We start from the raw sequence: 20,455 nt of genomic DNA on the forward strand, positions 1-20,455 counted from the left end.
ACTTGCTGCTGCTTTGCCCTTCCCAGGGGGAAGACCAAGAGAGGTCAGTCTGAGGGGCTCCTGGCCCAGCCCTGGGATAACGCTAGGCCTGCCCGAGCCCAGGGTACTCCATTCAATACAGTCCCCTCTCCGGTCTCCCTGATTCCATGTTGGCCATGCTGCAACCCAAATCAGAAAAAAAAGCAATATCCTAACTGCTCATCTGTTCCTTGGACCAGCACTACCCTAGCTCCTGTCCCCGGACTTGGATGACCTGGACCCCAGCCTCGTGTCCTCCAACTCTGCCGAAGTCCCTCCTGTTGATAGAGTTCAGCCTGCTCACTCTCGTGGCAGCAGCTTTGAACTTGCTGCTCTCTGCCTAAAGGAGGTTCCTTCTAGCTTTGACTGCAGCTGACACAGAGGGACCTTCTCGTGTGGGCCATCAGATTTCAAGACGGCATCCTGCCCCTTGCTCATTACCTTTTTTCTTTATGATCCCCGTTCTTTTCTGCAAATCCTCAGCTGTCCTCGTGTTTATTGTCTGGTTTCTTCACTGGAATATTGGAATGGAAGCTTCCAAAGGAGGGACCCTGTGTACACTGTCCACCGTGTGGCCAGCTCCTCGGAAAGCGGGGGTGCTCCGTCAAGTGAGTCTGCCACGAAGAGTTTGGAGCTCAGGGGCACCGCTTAGTGGACTATGTGTTCTCTCTTCCTCAGCTTTGGTGATTCAACTTTTGGAGTCTCCTGTGATATGTTAGTCCAGTGCTTTGTGATTTCTGCATGACTCATCTGGAAGATTCTAGTGCCAGGGGGTGGGGGCTGAACCTTGAGGGTGTAGTCGGCAGAAGAATGCCAAGCAAGGTTTGAGGAAGATCTAGAAGCCCCTGCTTCTACCCCACTCGGTCTTATCAGACCACTTGGCCTTGATTGGGCAATAGCAGTAAAATACACATTTTCAATAAATTGGAGGTATCTGCTTAAGACCAAAATTCTGTTTTAGTCTCTTCAATCTTTACCTTGGAAAGTGCAGATAGGGTTGTTCTGGGCCCCCTAATTCTGAGATCTAGATCTTAGAAAGTGATGGCTCTAGGACTGGGTTTTCAAGCTTTAACAAGCTTGTGAATCACTAGCAGAGCTGTAAAAACAGATTGTCAGGCCCCAGTCCCAGAGTTTCTGTTCGGCAGGCCTGGGTGGGGGCATTTCTAATATGTCTGCAGGAGATAGGATGCTGCTGGTCGGGACCACACTTTGAGGACCACTTATCTAGGCTGTGAGGCCTCGGGCGATGGGGGTCAACAATTAAGATTTGCACAGTGCTGTATCATTTACAACTGGAGAGTCAGATGCACTCTTTTGTGGGGGAGGGGCAGAGGGAGAGAGAATCTCCAGCAGGTCCAGACCTGATGAGGGGCTCGATCTCACCACCCTGAGAGCATGACCTGAGCTGAGATCAAGAGTTGGATGCTTGACCAACTGAGCCACCCTGACACCATGTCAGACACACTCTTACTTGTCCCAATAATCCCAGGAAGTGGGTATCATCAAACCTGATCTACAGATAAGCAAGTTTGCAGGGCACAAGTCTTTGCTTCCAACCACACACAGCTAGCTGGCCCCTCCCCCAGCTTCCCAGAGGGGCAAACATCTTAAGACACCCAACATCCGAAAGGTCACCAGGCCCTACATCCGGTATGTCCTGTTCCTATAGCGGGAATGGCCATGGTCGCAGGGTCTCCTGATCTGTTTCTATCTCCTCCCAAAAGCAGCAATGACCTCAGGCTACTCAGTTAGGGAAGGGGTTTAACTTTCTGTTCTGATATGAGCTACCTGTGCGACCTCAGACAAGTTACCTAACCCTTTATAGTTTACAAGTAGCCTTTTCCCTTTTTTTCCCCCATTTATCCGCTCATTTGAGCGCCAATGATCCAACTGAAGAGTGCATGTAAGTTCTCCCCATTGCCTGGAGGATCAAGCCCAAGATTCTTGGTAAGGCATTCAAAACTCTCCAGATCTAGCCCCTCCCTCCTTCTCCACTGTCCCCCACCGTGGATTGAAGCTCCTGCTGTATTCTCAGCATGATGGCTGGCACTCACACTCTCAGGCATGTCAGGCCATGCTGTGCTTTCCTCCTTCATCCCTGCCTGGCTCGCCCTTCCTTTACCTCTTACCCCATCACATTTTTATTCGTTTGCAGGCAGTCCAAGGGCACGTTCACCACAATGGTTCCCATGTTTAATCATCCAATAAATATTTACTGGTCACCTGCACATGCTAGGAACCATACAAGACAGATGCTGGGAACCAGTCTGAGTTAGATGTTCTCCTGCAACCAGTACCCATGTTTTTGTAGCACGTAGCTCACGGGACTAGAATTGCCAAGCCAGTTCAACCATCAGTCTGCCCACTGGACCTTAGAGCAGAGCAGAGTTTATTTACGTCTGTGCTTTCCAAAGTGACTGTGCAATTAATATGTGTTAAATCAAGCCCTATAAGATATTTATGCATTTTTCACTCTATCTGCTTAACCTTGATATTATAGCAATTTCCCAGTGTTTGCATTCTTATGCAGACATATCTAAAATGAAGTAGAATATGCTTACTAAAAATAATTACAGGCAATTCACCCTTCAGGAGCTTGTACATTCTACAATTCCTGATCCAGTCTTTTTTAAAAGGTGCCCCCTGTACCCCAAGACTCCCCTCCCCCCACTGCCCTTAACTTCCTCACCTGCCAAAAAGAAAATTGCCAAGTTGAGAGCAAAACACACTGTGCAGATACTTACCCTTCTTTTTCATTAAGTATCAAACAACTTCCAATACACCTTTACTGCACCAGGCCAAAACGGCCCTTTAACTAAGCTGCCAGTATGTGTTATCTTTTCTTAATGAAATTTAGAACAAGCAAACACTGCTGAACATGAACTGAGCTACTTCCTGTAAGCCAACTTTGCAGATCACTAAAACTCTCTTGAAATGCCAATTTTCTTTCTTTTTTTTTTTTTTTTAAGATTTTATTTATTTATTTGACAGAAGGAGAGAGATCACAAGTAGGCAGAGAGGCAGGCAGAGAGAGAGGAGGAAGCAGGCTCCCTGCCGAGCAGAGAGCCCGATGTGGGGCTCGATCCCAAGACCCTGGGATCATGACCTGAGCTGAAGGCAGAGGCTTAACCCACTGAGCCACCCAGGTGCCCTGAAATGCCAATTTTCTTAACAACTTCCTCCTCAATTGTAGACAGGTCTCAAGCAGATTCAACATGACCCAAACCATCCTCAACGTCTCAGGCACTCACGAATGCCACATATCACACTGAACCTAACACAGGAATATTTCGAGCAATCTCTTAGAACCATTTGCCTCAAACTGGTCCCAGATGACCCTATTTTTGCTGCTCTTTTGATATATTCACTCCTTTGCTTTCACTTCTCTGTGCTGTTACACTAGATCCATTGTTCACCCTTCCTGTACAATCTTCCGAGTGATGAGGAGCAAGGCATTATCTGACCAGTAGAGTATATGAACAAATAGGAGTTTACCATTTATGAGCAAATTTCAAGGTTCAGTTCAAGATGGCCAAGGGTGCTGGGAGTCTGACCTCTGAATGAGTGGGACACAGCCACCTTTAGCTTTCCCCTACAGAGTACGAATGAGAATCCAGAGTGTTTTCAGGAGAACGTGTTTTCGAGGTCAAACACCTCATTCCATTTGTGTGAAGATCTTTAAATAGACCCTTCCAGATTCCTTAGTGTATTAATTTAGACTATGATACAGACCTTCTGGATTCAGTAGTTTAGAAACAAGGGCGTTTATTCCTCTCTCATGTATAGTCAAAGCTGAGTGCTCCTAGTGGACAGGGTACTCTGTCCCACAGAGGCATTCAGGGACCCAGGATCCATCCCCTTGCAGCTCTGCCATCCTAAGGACACAGAGCATGGTTGGGGCAAAGCCACACCTTCTCTGGGTTCCAGTTGGTGGGAAGGGGAGAGAAGGTGGAAGGGTGTCCATGATGGCATAGAGCCCTTTGACTTCTTTCCCTTGGTGGGAATGTCTCTAGGCCGCGAGCAACAGCAAGGACTCAGGGATGTGATCCCCAATTGCTGCACTGAAACTCTATCTATGGAACAGAACAGATTCTGATGGACGATTGGCAGTCTTTAGTTTAAAAGAAAAAAAAAAAAAATATATATATATATATATGTATATATACACACATATATATATAATTTCTATCTTATAGAAGTACTGTGAAACTGCTACATAATATTTTATTTTACAAAAATACAATAGGAAAAAAACCAGACTTCTATAAAATGTTAAAGAACCATACTTATTTTAGGTCTGACATAAACCTAAAAGGTCTTCTGGTCATTAGGCAATGTATCTCCAGGAGATGTTGTCTTACTGACTTGTTTACTACTGGTCTTCCCCGGAAGAGCTGGAGCTGGGTTCACTGCTAATCCCAGCATCTTAGAAAAGCCTCCTGACACATATAAGGTGATTCATAAATCCCTGCTGGAAGAACAGATAAATGAAAAATATCGAAATGCAGTGATTTTAAATGACTTTGTGAACTAATACTCTCCTCGGCTGAGTTAGCAGCAGTGGCAGAAATGTTTTGGGGATCTAATTACAACACGTTTCTTCCATGTATACATATAATGAGTACAGTTTCAACAGCAGCCGAAGTACAGAATTACAAAGTACTAAAAAATTTGGACAAGATCCTGAATGATCCTTGAGGTTTATGGTTCTGTTCCAAAGGAAAAGCTAATTAGAGTCTGACCAATGTTGTGCTTAAATTTTTTTTTTTTTAAAAGCAAAGCTCTGTCTTGAACTTGACTCTCAGATGTCAAAAACACATTGTGTGACACTCAAAACACTTGTCAAATCCAAGTGCCTCCATTGGCTGAGAGATAGGAAATGGTCTTTGATCAAGTACCAGCCTTCCCCTCACCAGGACAAAAATCCAACATTTTGCCATCATTAAGACTGAGAGAAGAATTCAAATTAGACAGACTTGTCAGGTGTAAATTAGAAGTAAATTCTTATTACAGAGTGGGAAATTTACTTTAGCAAATATAACATTATTAAAATAAATTCAGTGACCTTTTTAAAAAAGATTACAAAATTGAATTTATTGAGTTTCACACAAGATGCACTTATAAAATTAGTACTGAATGCCATTTTAACAGAAGAAATGAACATCATTCCAAACTCCCAACAGATTCTGCAAAGGAAATGAAATCTTCCGAAAATGACAGCACAATAGTAACAGGATAATTCAAGCTGAATTGACAGATATACCCAAATCATATTCTTGCTCTGATCAGGGCTATATTTGGCAAAGTTTCCCCCAAACTAGTCCATGCATGTGGACACTGTTCCTTTTGGTGGTGAAGAGGAGATGGATGCAAGAATTCTAAAATGGGACTTTGTTGAAACACACACGAAACACGAGTCTTTTCATTTTTAACTCAAAATACTTCCTGGTTTCACAAAAGCATTTCGGTACGATATCCTCTTTTACCCTACGTGAACATTAATCTTCCTATTTCGTTAGTTAATGCAAAACATTAAGATTCACTTCTGTATTTATACAGAAGCCAAAGAAGCCAAAACATTCAAGCGTGCTTTGTATTTCACCCAGGAAAGAGATGGAACCCCTAAAATTTACCTTCTGCATATCATATGCCTGAAGTGTCAGCACAAGAGCTGAACTTCAACATGAAAGCATCAAAGGAAATGACAGTTAACAGTAACATCTGCACATTTTGAAATGAGACGCTATAACATTTTTATGAAAATGCAGAAAGGTTTCCCAAGATAAAACTGTGGTGGGAAATGACTTGGCCCATGATGTGGGCCACAAACTAGTAATCAAGCAGAAACGGAAATCTTGATCTCAAACAAAACCAAAAAGCACCTTTTGGTTGCTGTTCCCAGCGTCCAAACACACACACCTCATTCCCCCCAACCCCAACAGCCGCGCCCGCAGCCCAAACACGCGGCCCCCAGCACAGGCACCCCCACGGACGCTCCAATCAGCAGGACTCCCGTGTTTTATTAAGTCTAAGCAAGACGCTGCCCAAACCATTTAGAGTATTCACTTTAAAGCTGTCACTTTAAAAAACTCTGTTAAAGTTGACACCTTTGGATTTTGTACACTGACAGTTCTTCAGCCCATTCAACACCAAATTCTTTTAACCGAAACAATTTATGAAGCAATTAGTTTTAAAGCGAAACCAGTTAACTATACATTAAAGTTAACACTGCTCTGCTTTTACAGTATAAAAAAGTGCCTTTTTGTAAGGGTATTTCTATTTTATCCATTGCAATGGAATAATACACAGCTCACATTTTGCTTTAAAGAGTAAATTGAAAAATTATGAAACATTTTTCTCCGTGATGCGACCTTCAGTAATGAATATTTTTTAAATAAACTGGCTTAGGGTTTTTTTCCTATAAAATGCTACTATTCATCATGAATTATTTTAGGTAGCTTTTTATTCTGATTAATTCAGATACATCTTCAAGGATTATTCTGGTGGTAAGAACATTTATCTTGACTTAAGTTTAATTACTTTTTTTTAATGCTTTGGCAGATGAAATACAGTTTGAAAACTGTTTGTGAAAATAGTACGGGACTAGAAAGGTAATGTCATGGGAAAAGCTTCACAGTTTTCCAGGTATATCCTTGTACTGAAGAGGCCTTGAGGCAAAATTCGATGTTCTGGAAGCGCGGACTGACAAAGCAGAGTGATTCTGACGTTTCGCCCGTGAGGCCCGGGGGTGACTGCTCCCTGCCGAGCAGGAGGGGCTCCTCCAACCAGTCAGGTTTCCAGAGTCCAGGCTGGAGGTCGCTACTTTTCTGTGGCGTGAGTGGCAGCCAAACCCCATTACTGGAAGAAAGATATTAAGATTCGCTTTCCATTAATAATTTAAGTTTTTAAATAAATATTTAAGTGCCATTTTTTGCATCTGTCCATCCTGGGAGCAGAGCATCTCCTGCCCCGGGACTCTGCATCTTGGGCACAAGAGGTCGCAGAGTTCAGTCGATTCGGTTTCCACAGATTGTGAACCTGTCTACCTCTAACAAATCTTTCTTTGAGGATCTGTGCTTTAATTCAGAGCTTTCCTGCGTTATGTCCTTCTCATCGCCATCTGGAGTGGTCAGAAACTGATCAGAACTGCTTGCCACAAGTAATGGGATGACATTTTCCTTTGGATGAACAGGCTGGCTCGTGACTGAAGCGGACAGGTTTTCTTCTGTGGAAAAACAGATCCAACTAATTAGAAAAGGATTTTCCCCCCAACTTATACACAAACTTACCAAGAGAGTGGTAATGGAAAGAAGTGTCCATCATCCATACTTTTAGGTAAAGCAAGTGATCACCAAATAGCCTGGGGCATATAAAGCAGTCATAGTTTATAATGAAACTGTGAGGCTACGCCATTTGTTTGATTAAACTTTTACAGAAAGGCTATTACGGGGATCCTATCACACAACTAACACCACTACCTGATTTTGGGAAGATGAGAACTCCCATACAACAAACTCCCTCCTACATGACCAAGTCCTAATATGACTGTAGCCCGAAAAGTCAGCACTGGCTGCTACAATCAGGACGTCAAGGTGAGGCAGACCCTAGGACATCCAACCTCTTCTGTGTAGAAGCCTTAGCAGACCCTGAGCATTCTACCTACGGGAAGTCCAAAGCAGAGGTCCTTTCACCTGGACCCAATTCTTCTACCCCTTGAGATTTAGTTCAGGCATCACCACCTCCAGGAAGGGAGCCTCTCCTGGCCTGTCCATGCCTGTCAACAACCCCCTCCCCTCTGCATTATTCACTTTTGCCATCTCCCTGGTCAGTCTGTGAGGCCCTGCAGGCATGATTTCTTATCTCTGTATCTCCAGCATTGTGTATATTACCTGGCACACAGAGGCTCCGCGTACTTAAAAATAAGCCATTTAAATGAAAAGTCACAAGAACAGATATGGAACAGACAAGGAACTGCCACCAAATGACAAAAACTACATCAGTGTCCCACTTCTTCCTCCAAATCTTCCAGGCCAGCAGCCCTAGAATCACCCCTCACTCTGTCTCTCCCGTTGTGACACCTCATCATAAGCCCCATTCTGAGCCAGGCAACCTCCCGGCTGGTCTCCGTCTCTGAGCTCACTCTCCTTGAGTCTCCTTTCCACAAAGCTGGAGAGTGATCCTTTTAAAACATCAGCTGGTTCAAGTTACTCGTTCTGCAACACCTTCCTGAATGGTGTCTGGACTGTGGTCTGCTCTCCAAAACACCCTATACGGACATTGAGACCCTTGTCTCAAATGCACTTCCCACCCGTGAAACAGATCCTTCCCACACAGTAAAAGTCACAGTCTGCATGGCAGTAAGGGGGCCTCTCTGACTCCTTCTCTAGTCCCTCTCCCATGGGGTGGGTCCACACCAGCCACCTGGCCTTTGTGGTCCTTCGGCATGCCCAGCACATGCTGGTTTCCACCCTGGGCCTTGGCACATGCTGCTGGTGGTCTGCCTGGGAAGGTGCCCTTTCCTTGGCCAGGGGAGCTCCAGACTCCCAGTCACATTCCCTTTCCAGACCTGGCTTTAGTTTTCTCTACAGCATGACTGCCCCCTCACTTCCTCCCTGTCTCCCCAACAAGTCAGAATCAGTGCTGCCTTTCTTTCCAGCTGCTGTATCCCCTGGGCCTGCCGTGTAGCAGGCGCTCAAGGATCAACTCCTAGACAAGGAATAAATGTAAAAACTCAGAGCACTGCATTAGGTGTATCTGTGAGGAGATCTAAAATATAAACGTTAAAAACAACTCAGCAAAGTGAAATCAATTCTTGAAAGCGTTGTGAAACTGACCAAATGATGATTTACTAAGAGAATTCAGATCATTAACTCTTTGGAAAATGATTCATACAAGTGATGGAAGGAACCAAATGTACCTTGAGAGGGTTTACATTTGTTCTGTGATTTATTAGGTGGTTTGCCTGGTGCGCTGGCTGGAGGGGGATTAAACAACTTTTCTTCCATCTTGGCCTCCTTCACATACTGGCATGATTTCCCCAACAGCACGATGCTGTTAAGTACTTTCAGGGATATCAACCTAAAACCAGAAAAAAACAAACCACAGTTGGAATTCATCTCAATCACCGTGAACGCCATCTCCTACCACTGCTAACGAGAGGGCACTGGGCCAGGTGAGGAGCGTGGGCCTGGAAGCCGGAGGCCAAAGTCTGGGATGGGCCAGTTTCAAGTGAGGATTCTTTACATCAAGGGAAAATGCCTGATCAATTCCTTTGTTCTCATTACAACAAGAAATTGTACCACTCAGAAGTTTTACCTGGTACCAAGTTATTTAACATTTATTCTTTCACTGTAAAACAAATGTATTTTGTAAATGCAGATGAATAAAAAATAACTTCTAATCCCAGAGTCCAGCGTTACTCACTGTGACATTTGATATACTATGTTTTGGTCATTTTTATGATGAGTTTATACTAATCTGTACTTTTTCCACTATTTAGGAATGGGGTCTATTTTACTAGTCAGTAGAGGCCGGAATTTGGGGCCAGGGCAGATTCTGGATGCCCAAGTGTTCGAACTCAAATCCTGACTCACTGCTTAGACCCTGTGTGGACCTGGGTGCACTTCTTGGCCACAAATCCAGAGATGATTCCAGTCAGTGCTCAGAATAGTACCTGGCATACAGCAATGTCAACCAATTTTGCTAATTTATTAAATGTTATTGTTTTACATAACAATATATTATTATGAATATTTTCCCTACCAGTTAATGTTCCTCAGGGACATTATTTTAATATAATATTTCACTGTTTGAGTTATCATATAACAAAGCCCACTAATGCCCTAAATTTCTGCATATTTGGGTTATTTCCAGTATTTTGTTTCTATTTAAAAGTTTCTAATCAGGAAAACTTAGGTTGAATCTGTATTTCCTTAAGATAACTGTGTAGATAGCTATGACAGAATTGGAATTTCTGGGGCCAAAATGTATATGACATTTTAAGGTATCTGATACAAATCTGGCAAAAAAATTCTGAAAAAATATCCTTCAATCCTTCATGTTGGTACCTTCCCATGTATGGGGGACCTTAAATGACACCCCAGACCCCACTAACAGTATTACTGTGAATGAAGAGGCGGCTGCTATCTCTATGGCTGAGGTGAGATCCTGGCAATGACAGGAAACTGCGAATCAGTGGGGGCGAGGCTAAGGAGGGGCCTGGCAGGGAGGTCAAAGAAAGAAGCAAAGAGGGTCCTTCACTGCCCCTAGATTCTCCCCTCCAGGAGCGAAGAAAGCAAATATCCAGGGAGGACCTCACATGGATCCATGACCCTAAGGATTTGCGTGTGCAAAACACTCCCCAATTTACCCTCAGACCCAACTATGCTCGGAACTCCTTTCTTATACCTTCCTTGCTTTCCTCATCCTACCTTGGGGATATCTAAAAGGATTTCAAACTTACTAAAGTCAAGCCTGAACTCTTGATTCCAACCCAACCTTCCAAAACAAGAAAGAAAATCCGACAAAACCACACCTGCCTGTATTTCTCACAGGCTTCCCTACAGCAGAATGGCAATTCCGTTACCCTCATTCCCTGGGCTCCAAACCCTGCAATCACACTTGATTCCTTTGGTTCCCTTACACCTCACATCCCATCATTCACCCGCAAGTCCTGTCTGGCTCTACTTTCAGCATATGCACCAGCTGACAAAGTGTTAGCACTCCAACTGCTACTACTGGAGTGGCTGCCATAGTCCCCTGTCCCCAGGAGACCCGTGACCGCTTCTTGACTTGGCCTGAGGTCTGCTTCTTCTCTTGCCACACTCCAGGCCATTCTCCACACAGCCGCCAGAGTGGTCCTGGCCGGAAGCCAGCTGGACCTAGCCCTCTTCTGCTTGGAAGCCTCCAGGGTTTCCTCCTTCCCTCAGCCAGAACTGAGCCCTTCTGAGGGCTGCCGAGTCCCTTCTGTAACGGTTGCTGGGAGGCAAGTATTTCAGCTATTCATCTCCTTACACTACCCTATTTTTCTTCCTGATAATTACTACAAACTGTCACCTTACAGAGATTTGCTTTTCTAGTTGTTGCCTATTTTTCCACTAAAATTTCAGTGCCACAAAGGCATGGCCTTGGGACCAGTACCTGGTGCCTAGCAAGTGCTCACTGAGGCATGTTGGCCGCAGGAGGGCAGGTCGGCCATGGCAAGTCTGAGGGGAAAAAAGTGGAACCCGGAGCAGTGGGGAGACAGTCCAGCACTGTGTGCCAGAAAGCCCAACTGAAATCTGACTTGCCCACACTCAAGAGAGAGTCCTGGGATGGTGAGGTCAGAGAATAAAGGAGGTTTCAGGGAAAAGGCAGTCTGGGAAAGATTTTGAAGGAGGGGAAGATAATTTGGGCACTACCTTGATATAAAGTATTAAGGAGAAATGAGTGGAGTAGAAAGGTCGGTGAGCAGCTGGGCCTCCGTGGACTATCAAGGGGAACAGTGATGAGGTGTGGGGGGAGGGGATGTAAATTTTCAGTCATTCAGATTAAAGCATGTCCACTTTGGTGAATTACACACACACAACTGTAACTAAAAAAAAGTTTTTCAATGTTGCATACACATGCTTTACTTCCTAGTTTAGGTCAAAAGAAAAACACAAGAATATTTTGTTAAATAAAGATGAGAGCAATTATGGCAACAGCCCTTGATGAGCAAGGCACAAAGCCAAGAACTTTGGAGCGCTATGTGAGCATCTGCACCAGAGAAGCAGGATCTCATGGTTTTAAATGTCGAACTGAGAGAGGTGTGTGGTTCCTTGAGCTTTAGAATCTGTGAGTCAGTCCCTGTAGTATGAAGAAGGGGCAGGCTCTAGGAGAAATCAAGGCCCTGGACTTCCTGCCTCAACACAATTTCCCAAGTGCTCAATGTCAAACCACAGCCACCAATCAAGGGACTGATGACGTGGCTTGGGAGACAATGCTGGGACAGAGGCCTGATGGCAAGGGGGGCAACCTGACTCCTAGAACCTGAGCAAAACCTTGTTGGGGAGAGCCCCATGGATTCACTGAGTTAAAGATGTTTTTAAACATAGGAAAATGTCTGGTTGTAATGGCAGATTTTATTGTGAAAGGAAATAGGAGTACAACTGAAATCCTAAGCAGAAAGAGCTTTAACTGATTTTGCTGAAAATTAAAATAAAATCTAAAGTGCTATTAATACTATTACCAAACAGCAGCATATTTCTTTGACTCTCACCAAGTCACGAACAAATCTGGAGGTATGTGTTGTTAAGGGAGCCCTGGGTCAGTGAGAATAGGTGGAGGGTGATCTGGTTGCAATTAACTTCCATTATATCTTGCATATATACTTTATTGTACAACCAAAACCATACTCCAGAATAGTTAATCTTACCCCAAATAGAAGAGTATGACACAGGCATAAGACAGGATTCCTTGCACTTTAATTGAGCTTGTTACAACTCTGATGAGCTAGATAGAAACAAATCAAAACAAAACAAACAACCACAGAGTTATTAGTTAATATTTAAATAAAGACTTCTCCATGCTGATTTCAACATTTTAGTTATACTCCTGTGGACTTTGTCTAAATCCAAGCAGGTAGTCCTAGGTTTTTCAATTTGTATGAACATCTGGCTGCTTATGAAAACATCTGAGGTAGACTTGTTCAGGCAAATTTAGGATTCCTGTGGTGAATGTCACATTCAGCTGCTTGCTGACTCTCTGAAGTCAAGCTCTATATCTAGGTTCATGAATGACACATTTAGTTGTACCCCACAGAGATGCAAATCAGCTGATTTTTTAAAATGAAAATCACTCTGGAAAATACAAATAAATCCATCTTGCTGCATATGTGCCCATCAGAGCTAAAACCACATAGTGAGCACTTCCTTTATTCTTGCTTTGTCTTTCCTTGACTCTTTTTAGGAACCCACAGTGACTTATGGGAAAGAGAGAGAAAAGGGAGCCTTAGGAGCTTTGTACTGTTAAAAAATGAGTAATATCACAGCATTGTCCTTGGAAGTGTGCTGAATAAATCTTGTGGGTCTGTCACTGGAAAATATTTATACATTACAGGTTTGGCTCAATAATGTGTCTGCATCTCAGGGTCTAGGGAGGCTGCCGCATGGAAATGGAAAGTCTGGAAAAATAATGGGCCTTATCCAGCAATGTTGCTATTATCAAGTGGAACTCCACTAGAATGTCTTAAATAAATATCATAAGACACATTTTAAACCATATTTTACAAATGCTTTTAGTAAAAGAACAACTGGGTAGAGATCAAGGAAACTATCACATGTTCACTACAGGTCCACTACAAGAAGACTGATATGGAAGTCCTTGTCTCTGTCACAGGCTCTAATGCAGAGAAGACCTGTTGTACAAGTATTTGTGATGGAAGTTAATGTGGCTCTAGGATATTACTGATGAATACGAAAGGCAAGCCAACTGCTGCATTCAAGGCTTAAATGATTTCATTTTTATCTAATATGTTATTAAGTAATTTTAAGGTACATAAGTCCAAAGCTTAATTTCCATGAGACCTTAATATATCATTTCTTTTACTCTTCCTGGATATGATTTCATCGAAGGGAGAAATACTGCCACTTGTGGGCCTTAAAGAGGCCTCGGAGTATTCTTCAAGGTTCCCAGATGGCTGCCAAAGCTACGGGGTCACTTTGGAGCTCTGCGAGAAAACTGCAACAGAAGCAGACCTGCTGGATCACTGCCTAACTGCATGATCCCCTCTGAAAATGCGGGAGGTTCTCCAAAAGCATTTCACTAATCAATTATTAGCTAAACTTAAATCTTTTGGTACATCAATCATAAAAACTCATTTAAGGAATAAAACAAAGGCCAGAGAAAAATTTAAAAAATACTAAATTAGAAAATCCATACTAATTATGAATAGAGTTTTCTGGCAAATAAATTACTACTACTTGGCAAAGCAGGGCCACATTTAAATCCAATCATTTAACCAATCCTTTAAAAATAAAAACTCAGTCAGGCAACCTAGGTTTATCCTTATAGTATATGTATCATGTTTCCAGTTGTAGGTAACAAATGTAGAAAGATTTAACATTTTATCAATTGTTTTAACAATTTTACTCTTTAAAATATTCTATTTTTCCAAAATTCTAGAAGCTCCTTTTACCAGAAAAAGAAAGCTATATTATTATATAACAAATAAGTTATTAATAGAATTGAAAACATTTAGGATGTGGTTTTCTGGAGAGTCACAATGAAATTTTCGTAACATTAAATCTACTAATCTCCCAGCCTTTAAAAAAGGTCAGGCAAGCTGGGCTAAATACAGTTGGTATCACTTACAACTTCTTTATACATGTTAGTTGGCTTCCATGACACTGCATCTACATGAGAACTCTAGATGTCCTTTGGCAAAAAGACGATTGCATTTGTTTTGATGTGAGACTAGGTAGCCAATGAGGAACATAATCAAATACAGGTATGGCCAGCAAATCTTAATTAACAAACATTATTATGGCCTGATGTGGCTAGTAACTTTTTGCAAGGCTGTTCTGAGCAATTCATTTAAATATTCAAAGTTGGTGACTATTTTTTGGATTGATTTAATACATTTCAGTGCTAATATTTAATATGTATACATATTTTTTCTGAGTATAACAGGAAAAATTTTCATTGTAAAACCTCTGCAAAAATTGTAAAAAGTGACTATAAGGGATAGAAACTATGTCTTCATTTGAGTATACCAAAATTTATTTAACCTATTTCATGACTTTCAAATTTCTATTATTATAAATGCCACTGCGATGCATAATCTTGCCTATAAATTATCATGTGCTTTTTATAACTATTTTCTTAGAATAAATCCCTAGAACTCCAAGTACTGCATCAAAGCATAATACTGTCACACTGCCTTTTAGAAATGTTGGATAGACTTCTTATACTTCCGCTAACACATGCTACAGTGGTCGCACCAATGCCTACACTAGACATTTCCATTCAAAAAGAAAAATCTCTGCCAAATGAATAAGCAAAAATGAGTACTCTCATTACTAGGAAAGCCATTACATAAAATATCTGTTAAAATTACTCATCTGTTGCACAGCTCAAAATCCAAAAGAATAATACCATAACTTAAAATTTCCTTCCAAGTCATTTACCTTTAGTTTTTGTATCAGGTCTGTCTGAAATAAACTTCTCGATAATCCATTTGTTAATACTTTATCATAACAGCTATCTCACTGTAGAAAAGCAAAAAAAAGTATGAACTTACTAGAACAGCCAATGGGAGAGGGATGAACCCCATCCTCCGTGCCACAGAGTCACTGTAATCAGTATATGCCTGCACAGAGAAAGGAAAGAAGGATTTATGGCTTCGAAAAAGTTCACTTCCACTTACCACTGGCAGATGTTCTCAATGGGTGAGGCTATGCACAAAAAGAGATCCCGACAACTATTATATAATTGAGTAAAATGTGGAAATCTAAATGTTCATTAAGAAGTTCTAAATCCAAAGTTGTATAACAGTTAATATGCTACAGAAATCACACCTTATTTAATATTAAGTACTGTCATTATTTTACTAAGTTACAAACATAGTGTCGAGAATAGAGATAAGTAGGAAGTTGCAGTTTATGCAACTTTCCCTTAACCAATATTCCACGCTAAATTAAACCATTGTTCAGGTAATTTTGGACTCTGTATTCAATATAATGCTCACATTTTTCTGTCGACTGCTAACAAGGTCAAAAGCAAGGCTGGCTCTATATTCACTGTAGACCTAAAGACAAATAAAAGTGAAATATTAAGTGATATAATGCAATGTATAATGTACAAAGACTTAATTGACTTTGTAGATGAAAACATTTAATAATTAACCAGGGAAAAAGTGCTTATGGCCAAACAGACATCTGGACAGTGCTTCTCTGTTTTCCTACAGTAAAGGTAAAACAGCCTCAGTCCCAACTATTATGTTCACAAGCTTTTTGAAGATTTTTTTTCAAAGAGGGATAAACAGTCAATGATTATGATCCTGAGAGTTTATAGAATCTGGGGAAGAGTGGTTATTTAAGTAGTATAATACATATAAAATAATTTTTAAATTTTAAATGCACAGTTTAAAAAATTATTATTACGATAATGATATATCATTCAAACAATGGGTGCTAAGCAAGATGTAAAACTGAGTTCGAAGAGGTAACATTTACAAAGCCACTGGAAACTGTTATTTCACTAAAACTGCACTAAGTACTTGAATCAAGTTTATTAATTTTGCCTTCAGATAATGAGAGAATGATCCCATGGAAGCCAACTATTTTGTACTGAGGAAACCAAGAAAGTCAACAGTGAAATTACTTGATCAGTGCTTTACAAAAGAGTACAAAATCTTATTTAAGTTTATTAAAGCATTCAGAAACTCTTAATCAAATCATATTCTAGCAATTGCAACCACATTAGATTTCAAATCTCTGCTTTTTGAAATAGTACCACAGTAAGACAAAGTACAACCCAAATAAAAACTAGGAAACTGTCCAAATGAATATTCATTTTGGGGCTGAGGTAGGAATAGGGAAGGCACTGAGAACTTCCATGCTTAGTGTACAATGGGCCTACAGCACACATCTATTTGTGGAAACTCCACAGAACGCTGGTTGAAACATAAAGCAAATCTCCTAAGTGCTTTCACCAAAAAATATAAGGCTCTTGTATTCTACAACTACAGAGAAATCTATAATCACAGAAAAAAAATCAATTTTTAAATACAAAATACTTAAAAAAAATCTAGCCAGAGAGAAAAGGTTTGATAGTCTATGCTTAAAAAGAAACAATGTGATTTTTAGAAGTTTTTTAAGTACACAGACTATGATAGTATTAACAATTTATCATGATTCTGAGTTAGTGACACTCTACTCTGACCTGAACTATTACCCAAACTTTACTTCCACAAAACTGTATGGAACCAGGACTGTTCAGTATTTAAATAACATACTTTCTGTAGAATAACAATTTTTCAAAATTTAAAATTATAATTCTAACTTCAAAGTAGTACTCTTGTCTTAATAAATGGAATAAACCTAGCTTTATTTTACATCTTTATAATATTTTATAATATTTATATCTTTATAATATTAAGAACATTACTTAATATTACTTTTTACATGAATATTACTTTTCATAATTACTATTTTTTGTTTTCTTTTAATTTAAATTTAAGTTAGTTAACACATACTCTTGTATTAGTTTCAGGAGCAGAATTTAGTGATTCGTCACTTACATATAACACCCAATGCTCATCCCAACAGTGCCCTCTTTAATACCCATCACTCACTTATCCCATCCTCCACCGACATCCCCTCTAGCAACCCTCAGTTTACCTTCCTCTTGGTTTCTATCTTATTTTTCCTTCCCTTTCCCTATGTTCAACTGCTTTGTTTCTTAATTTCCACATATGGGTGAAATCATATGGTATTTGTCTTCCTCTGACTTGTCTTGCTTAGCATAACACACTCTAGGTTCCATCCATTGTCACTGAAAGATTTCATTCTTTTTGATGTGTGCATGTGTGTGCGCATCTTTCTTTAACCATTTATCAGTCGATGGACATTTGTGGCTCTTTCCCTAATCTGGCTATTAATGATAAAGCTGCTGTGAACATTGGGGTGCATGTGCCCCTTCAAATCAGTATTTTTGTATCCTCTGGATAAATACCCAGTAGTGCAATTGCTGGGTCATAGGGTAGTTCTATTTTCAACCTTTTGAGGAACCTCCACACTGTTTTCTAGGGTGGCTGTAACAATTTTCACTGAAGTCAACATTAAACACTGAATTGCTTGCTTATTAAAATACATACATCTGCAGTAATGTCATTGAACTTGGTGATAAAGGCATGTTTTACAATATCCACAGCAGTTTCTGATGCAATCACCATACAGACATCTGGAAACAACACCCAGAGGTGATCTAGAAAGGACAGGGAAAAAGAGACAATTAAATCTCTTAATATGAATAGAACATCTTAAACCATAATATCACAGGCTGCCATAGAAATCTGAAATCTCCAGAGCTTAACTATAATGTTGTTAATAAACGATAAGAGACAAAACTAGCATTCAATTATCACAAGAGCTATATTTTATCAAATTAAAGGATAATTCAATCAACAGCTCTTTATTCTGTATTTCCTCTGTGCTAAACCCTTGAGGGGCAGGACAAAAAGGTGAACGGAGCCTCCAAACTCCTTCATGGGGCCGGCACACTGGTAGGATGGCTAATTAACCAGGCTTGTCATAAAATCCTTTAATTTGATAGCTGCCTATTGTGACAGTAAATAGCTAGTAGGGACATGTGCTGAAGTCAACTGAAAAATCTCCTCCCCTCTTTATCACTATGAATTAAAGATACTGCGAAAAAACTTCTAGAAATATATTTCCAAGATCACATATCTCATTTAACATCTGCTTCTGGTTTTTCACAGGTATCTGAAAACTAGCAATGAATCAAAATAAATGAAGAAGTTATTAAAAGCCTGGGATGTGCACGGCATTGAGGGTAATAAATAAAATGCAAAGTATAATCTCGGTCCTAAAGAATGAGGCTGCATAAAAATGACAGACATGAAAAAACTCTCAATTACACAAGACATGGCCATCCATTTCCCACCAACCTCACTCAGCACTGCCAGACTCTATAATTACCTGCAGATTTCCACTATCAGCCTGGGAGTCCTATGTCTATCTTAGGACTCTGTACGTGTGCTATAGTGCCTGGCTTTATGGAAATGCCTAGTACGTGATTGGATAATGAAAATTCATAGAATCTTAACAACTTCCTATCAGCCTTGATTTAAAAATGTGTAAGTAACAAAATGTACTGTCTTGTATCTTTTTTTTTTCAATTTATCCTTATTCAAAATGCTAAATAAGAGGCAGTGAATGAGTAAAAGACAAATGTTAAGAAAGAACAAAAGTTTTTCTGGCGAACCATGACAATGAAAAAAAGCCAACTGCATTTAGATAACCCCAGGGCACCACAGTTAAGAAAAGAAACAAATAGGCTGCAGTGCTCAGCAGCATCCACTCACCCATGGAGTACACAGCTCTAGAGACACTGTGAGGTTTACAGGAAATGATGGGCCAAAGACTACTTCACATGGTGACGCATTCCACCCACCACCCACCACACCACGGGGAACATGCTCAATCCCTTCTACCCAAACAGATATCTCCAACACCCTAGGAGTGGAGCAGCTCAAGTTTTTGAAGTTCTCTGCAATATTCACTTTAGTCATGTAAAAGAATGATTTTTGGTTCAAGAGTAAAATTAGGGGCGCCTGGGTGGCTCAGTTGGTTAAAGCCTCTGCCTTCGGCTCAGGTCATGATCCTAGGATCCTGGGATCGAGCCCCGCATCGGGCTCTCTACTCAGCAGGGAACCTGCTTCCTCCTCTCTCTCTGCCTGCCTCTCTGCCTACTTGTGATCTCTGTCTGTCAAATAAATAAATAAAATCTTAAAAAAAAAAAAAAAAGAGTGAAATTAGAAGGCACTGTATCTACTAACAGTTACATACCTGGATTCCAAGAAAACTGCTCCATGTTTCTTAGACACACTATTAGCAAAAGCACGTAATTCGTGAATCGTTCCTTAATATCTGAAAAAAAATTAAAACATACTGTACTATATATAAATAATATACTATAGCTCACGTACAACTTTTAGAACGTGACGAAAGTCTAATTATATATAAATGTCTGCAAAATAAATATACTATTTTATATATAAGATGGTGTTACATTGGTAAGGCATTTATGTCTCAATTCAGGTATGGAAATCCCAGTTTTGTATATGGTTGACATATCAGTGTTTTTTTCTGTTTAAATAGCCGAGTAGTGTTTCACAGCATGGCTATACCATTCGTTTATCTGCTTTCTTACTGAAAGACACTGGGTTATTTCCAGTTTTTGGCTGCTATGAATAAAGCTCCTGTATTTCTTGTACAAGTCTTTTGTGAAAATGTGTTCTCACTGCTAAGTTACAGAACAGGCAAACATTTAACTGTATAAGAACCTACCAGGGCAAATGCAGTATTTCCCATCAAAGTATGAGAACACCAGTCAGTTGGTACCCCTGCTAGTGTTTGTCAGTGGTAGACTATGGGAGCAGCCACTCTGGGGGGTGGGTACTGGTATCTCATCATTATCAACATGGTGAGAGATAAATTATGTCTTCATATTCTCGTGAAATGTTCTTGACTTTGTGAACTTCACTGCAGGGTCTCAGGGATGCCCTTCCAGGGTTCCACAGGCTATACTTTGAAAACAAAGACATTATGCTGCTTTGATTTTTGTAACTATGATATAAAAGATAATGTTTCCAGGGACAGATGTGCCTTCACTCTTCTTAGGGTTAGTAAGGAGCCAGTAAGGCATAAATGAAAAAGCTGAGCACAGATAGGCA

General features: G+C 40.6%; 1 protein-coding gene across 1 annotated transcript in view; it reads right to left on the bottom strand.

The window, feature by feature from the left end:
- Positions 1–5,084: 5,084 nt before the first annotated feature.
- Positions 5,085–20,455, bottom strand: part of TAPT1 (transmembrane anterior posterior transformation 1) — a 59,047-nt gene continuing 43,676 nt past the window's right edge. Inside the window, exons 8-14 of the mRNA XM_032333921.1 lie at positions 19,569–19,649; positions 17,855–17,964; positions 15,725–15,784; positions 15,278–15,346; positions 12,413–12,489; positions 8,936–9,096; positions 5,085–7,243 (exon numbers count right to left, since the gene is read on the bottom strand). Coding sequence (XP_032189812.1) covers positions 7,026–7,243; positions 8,936–9,096; positions 12,413–12,489; positions 15,278–15,346; positions 15,725–15,784; positions 17,855–17,964; positions 19,569–19,649 — 776 coding nt within the window. The 3' untranslated portion in view covers positions 5,085–7,025. The remainder of the gene's footprint in view (positions 7,244–8,935; positions 9,097–12,412; positions 12,490–15,277; positions 15,347–15,724; positions 15,785–17,854; positions 17,965–19,568; positions 19,650–20,455) is intronic.

This window comes from Mustela erminea, chromosome 2 (assembly GCF_009829155.1).
Source record: "Mustela erminea isolate mMusErm1 chromosome 2, mMusErm1.Pri, whole genome shotgun sequence".
Lineage (NCBI taxonomy): Eukaryota > Metazoa > Chordata > Mammalia > Carnivora > Mustelidae > Mustela > Mustela erminea.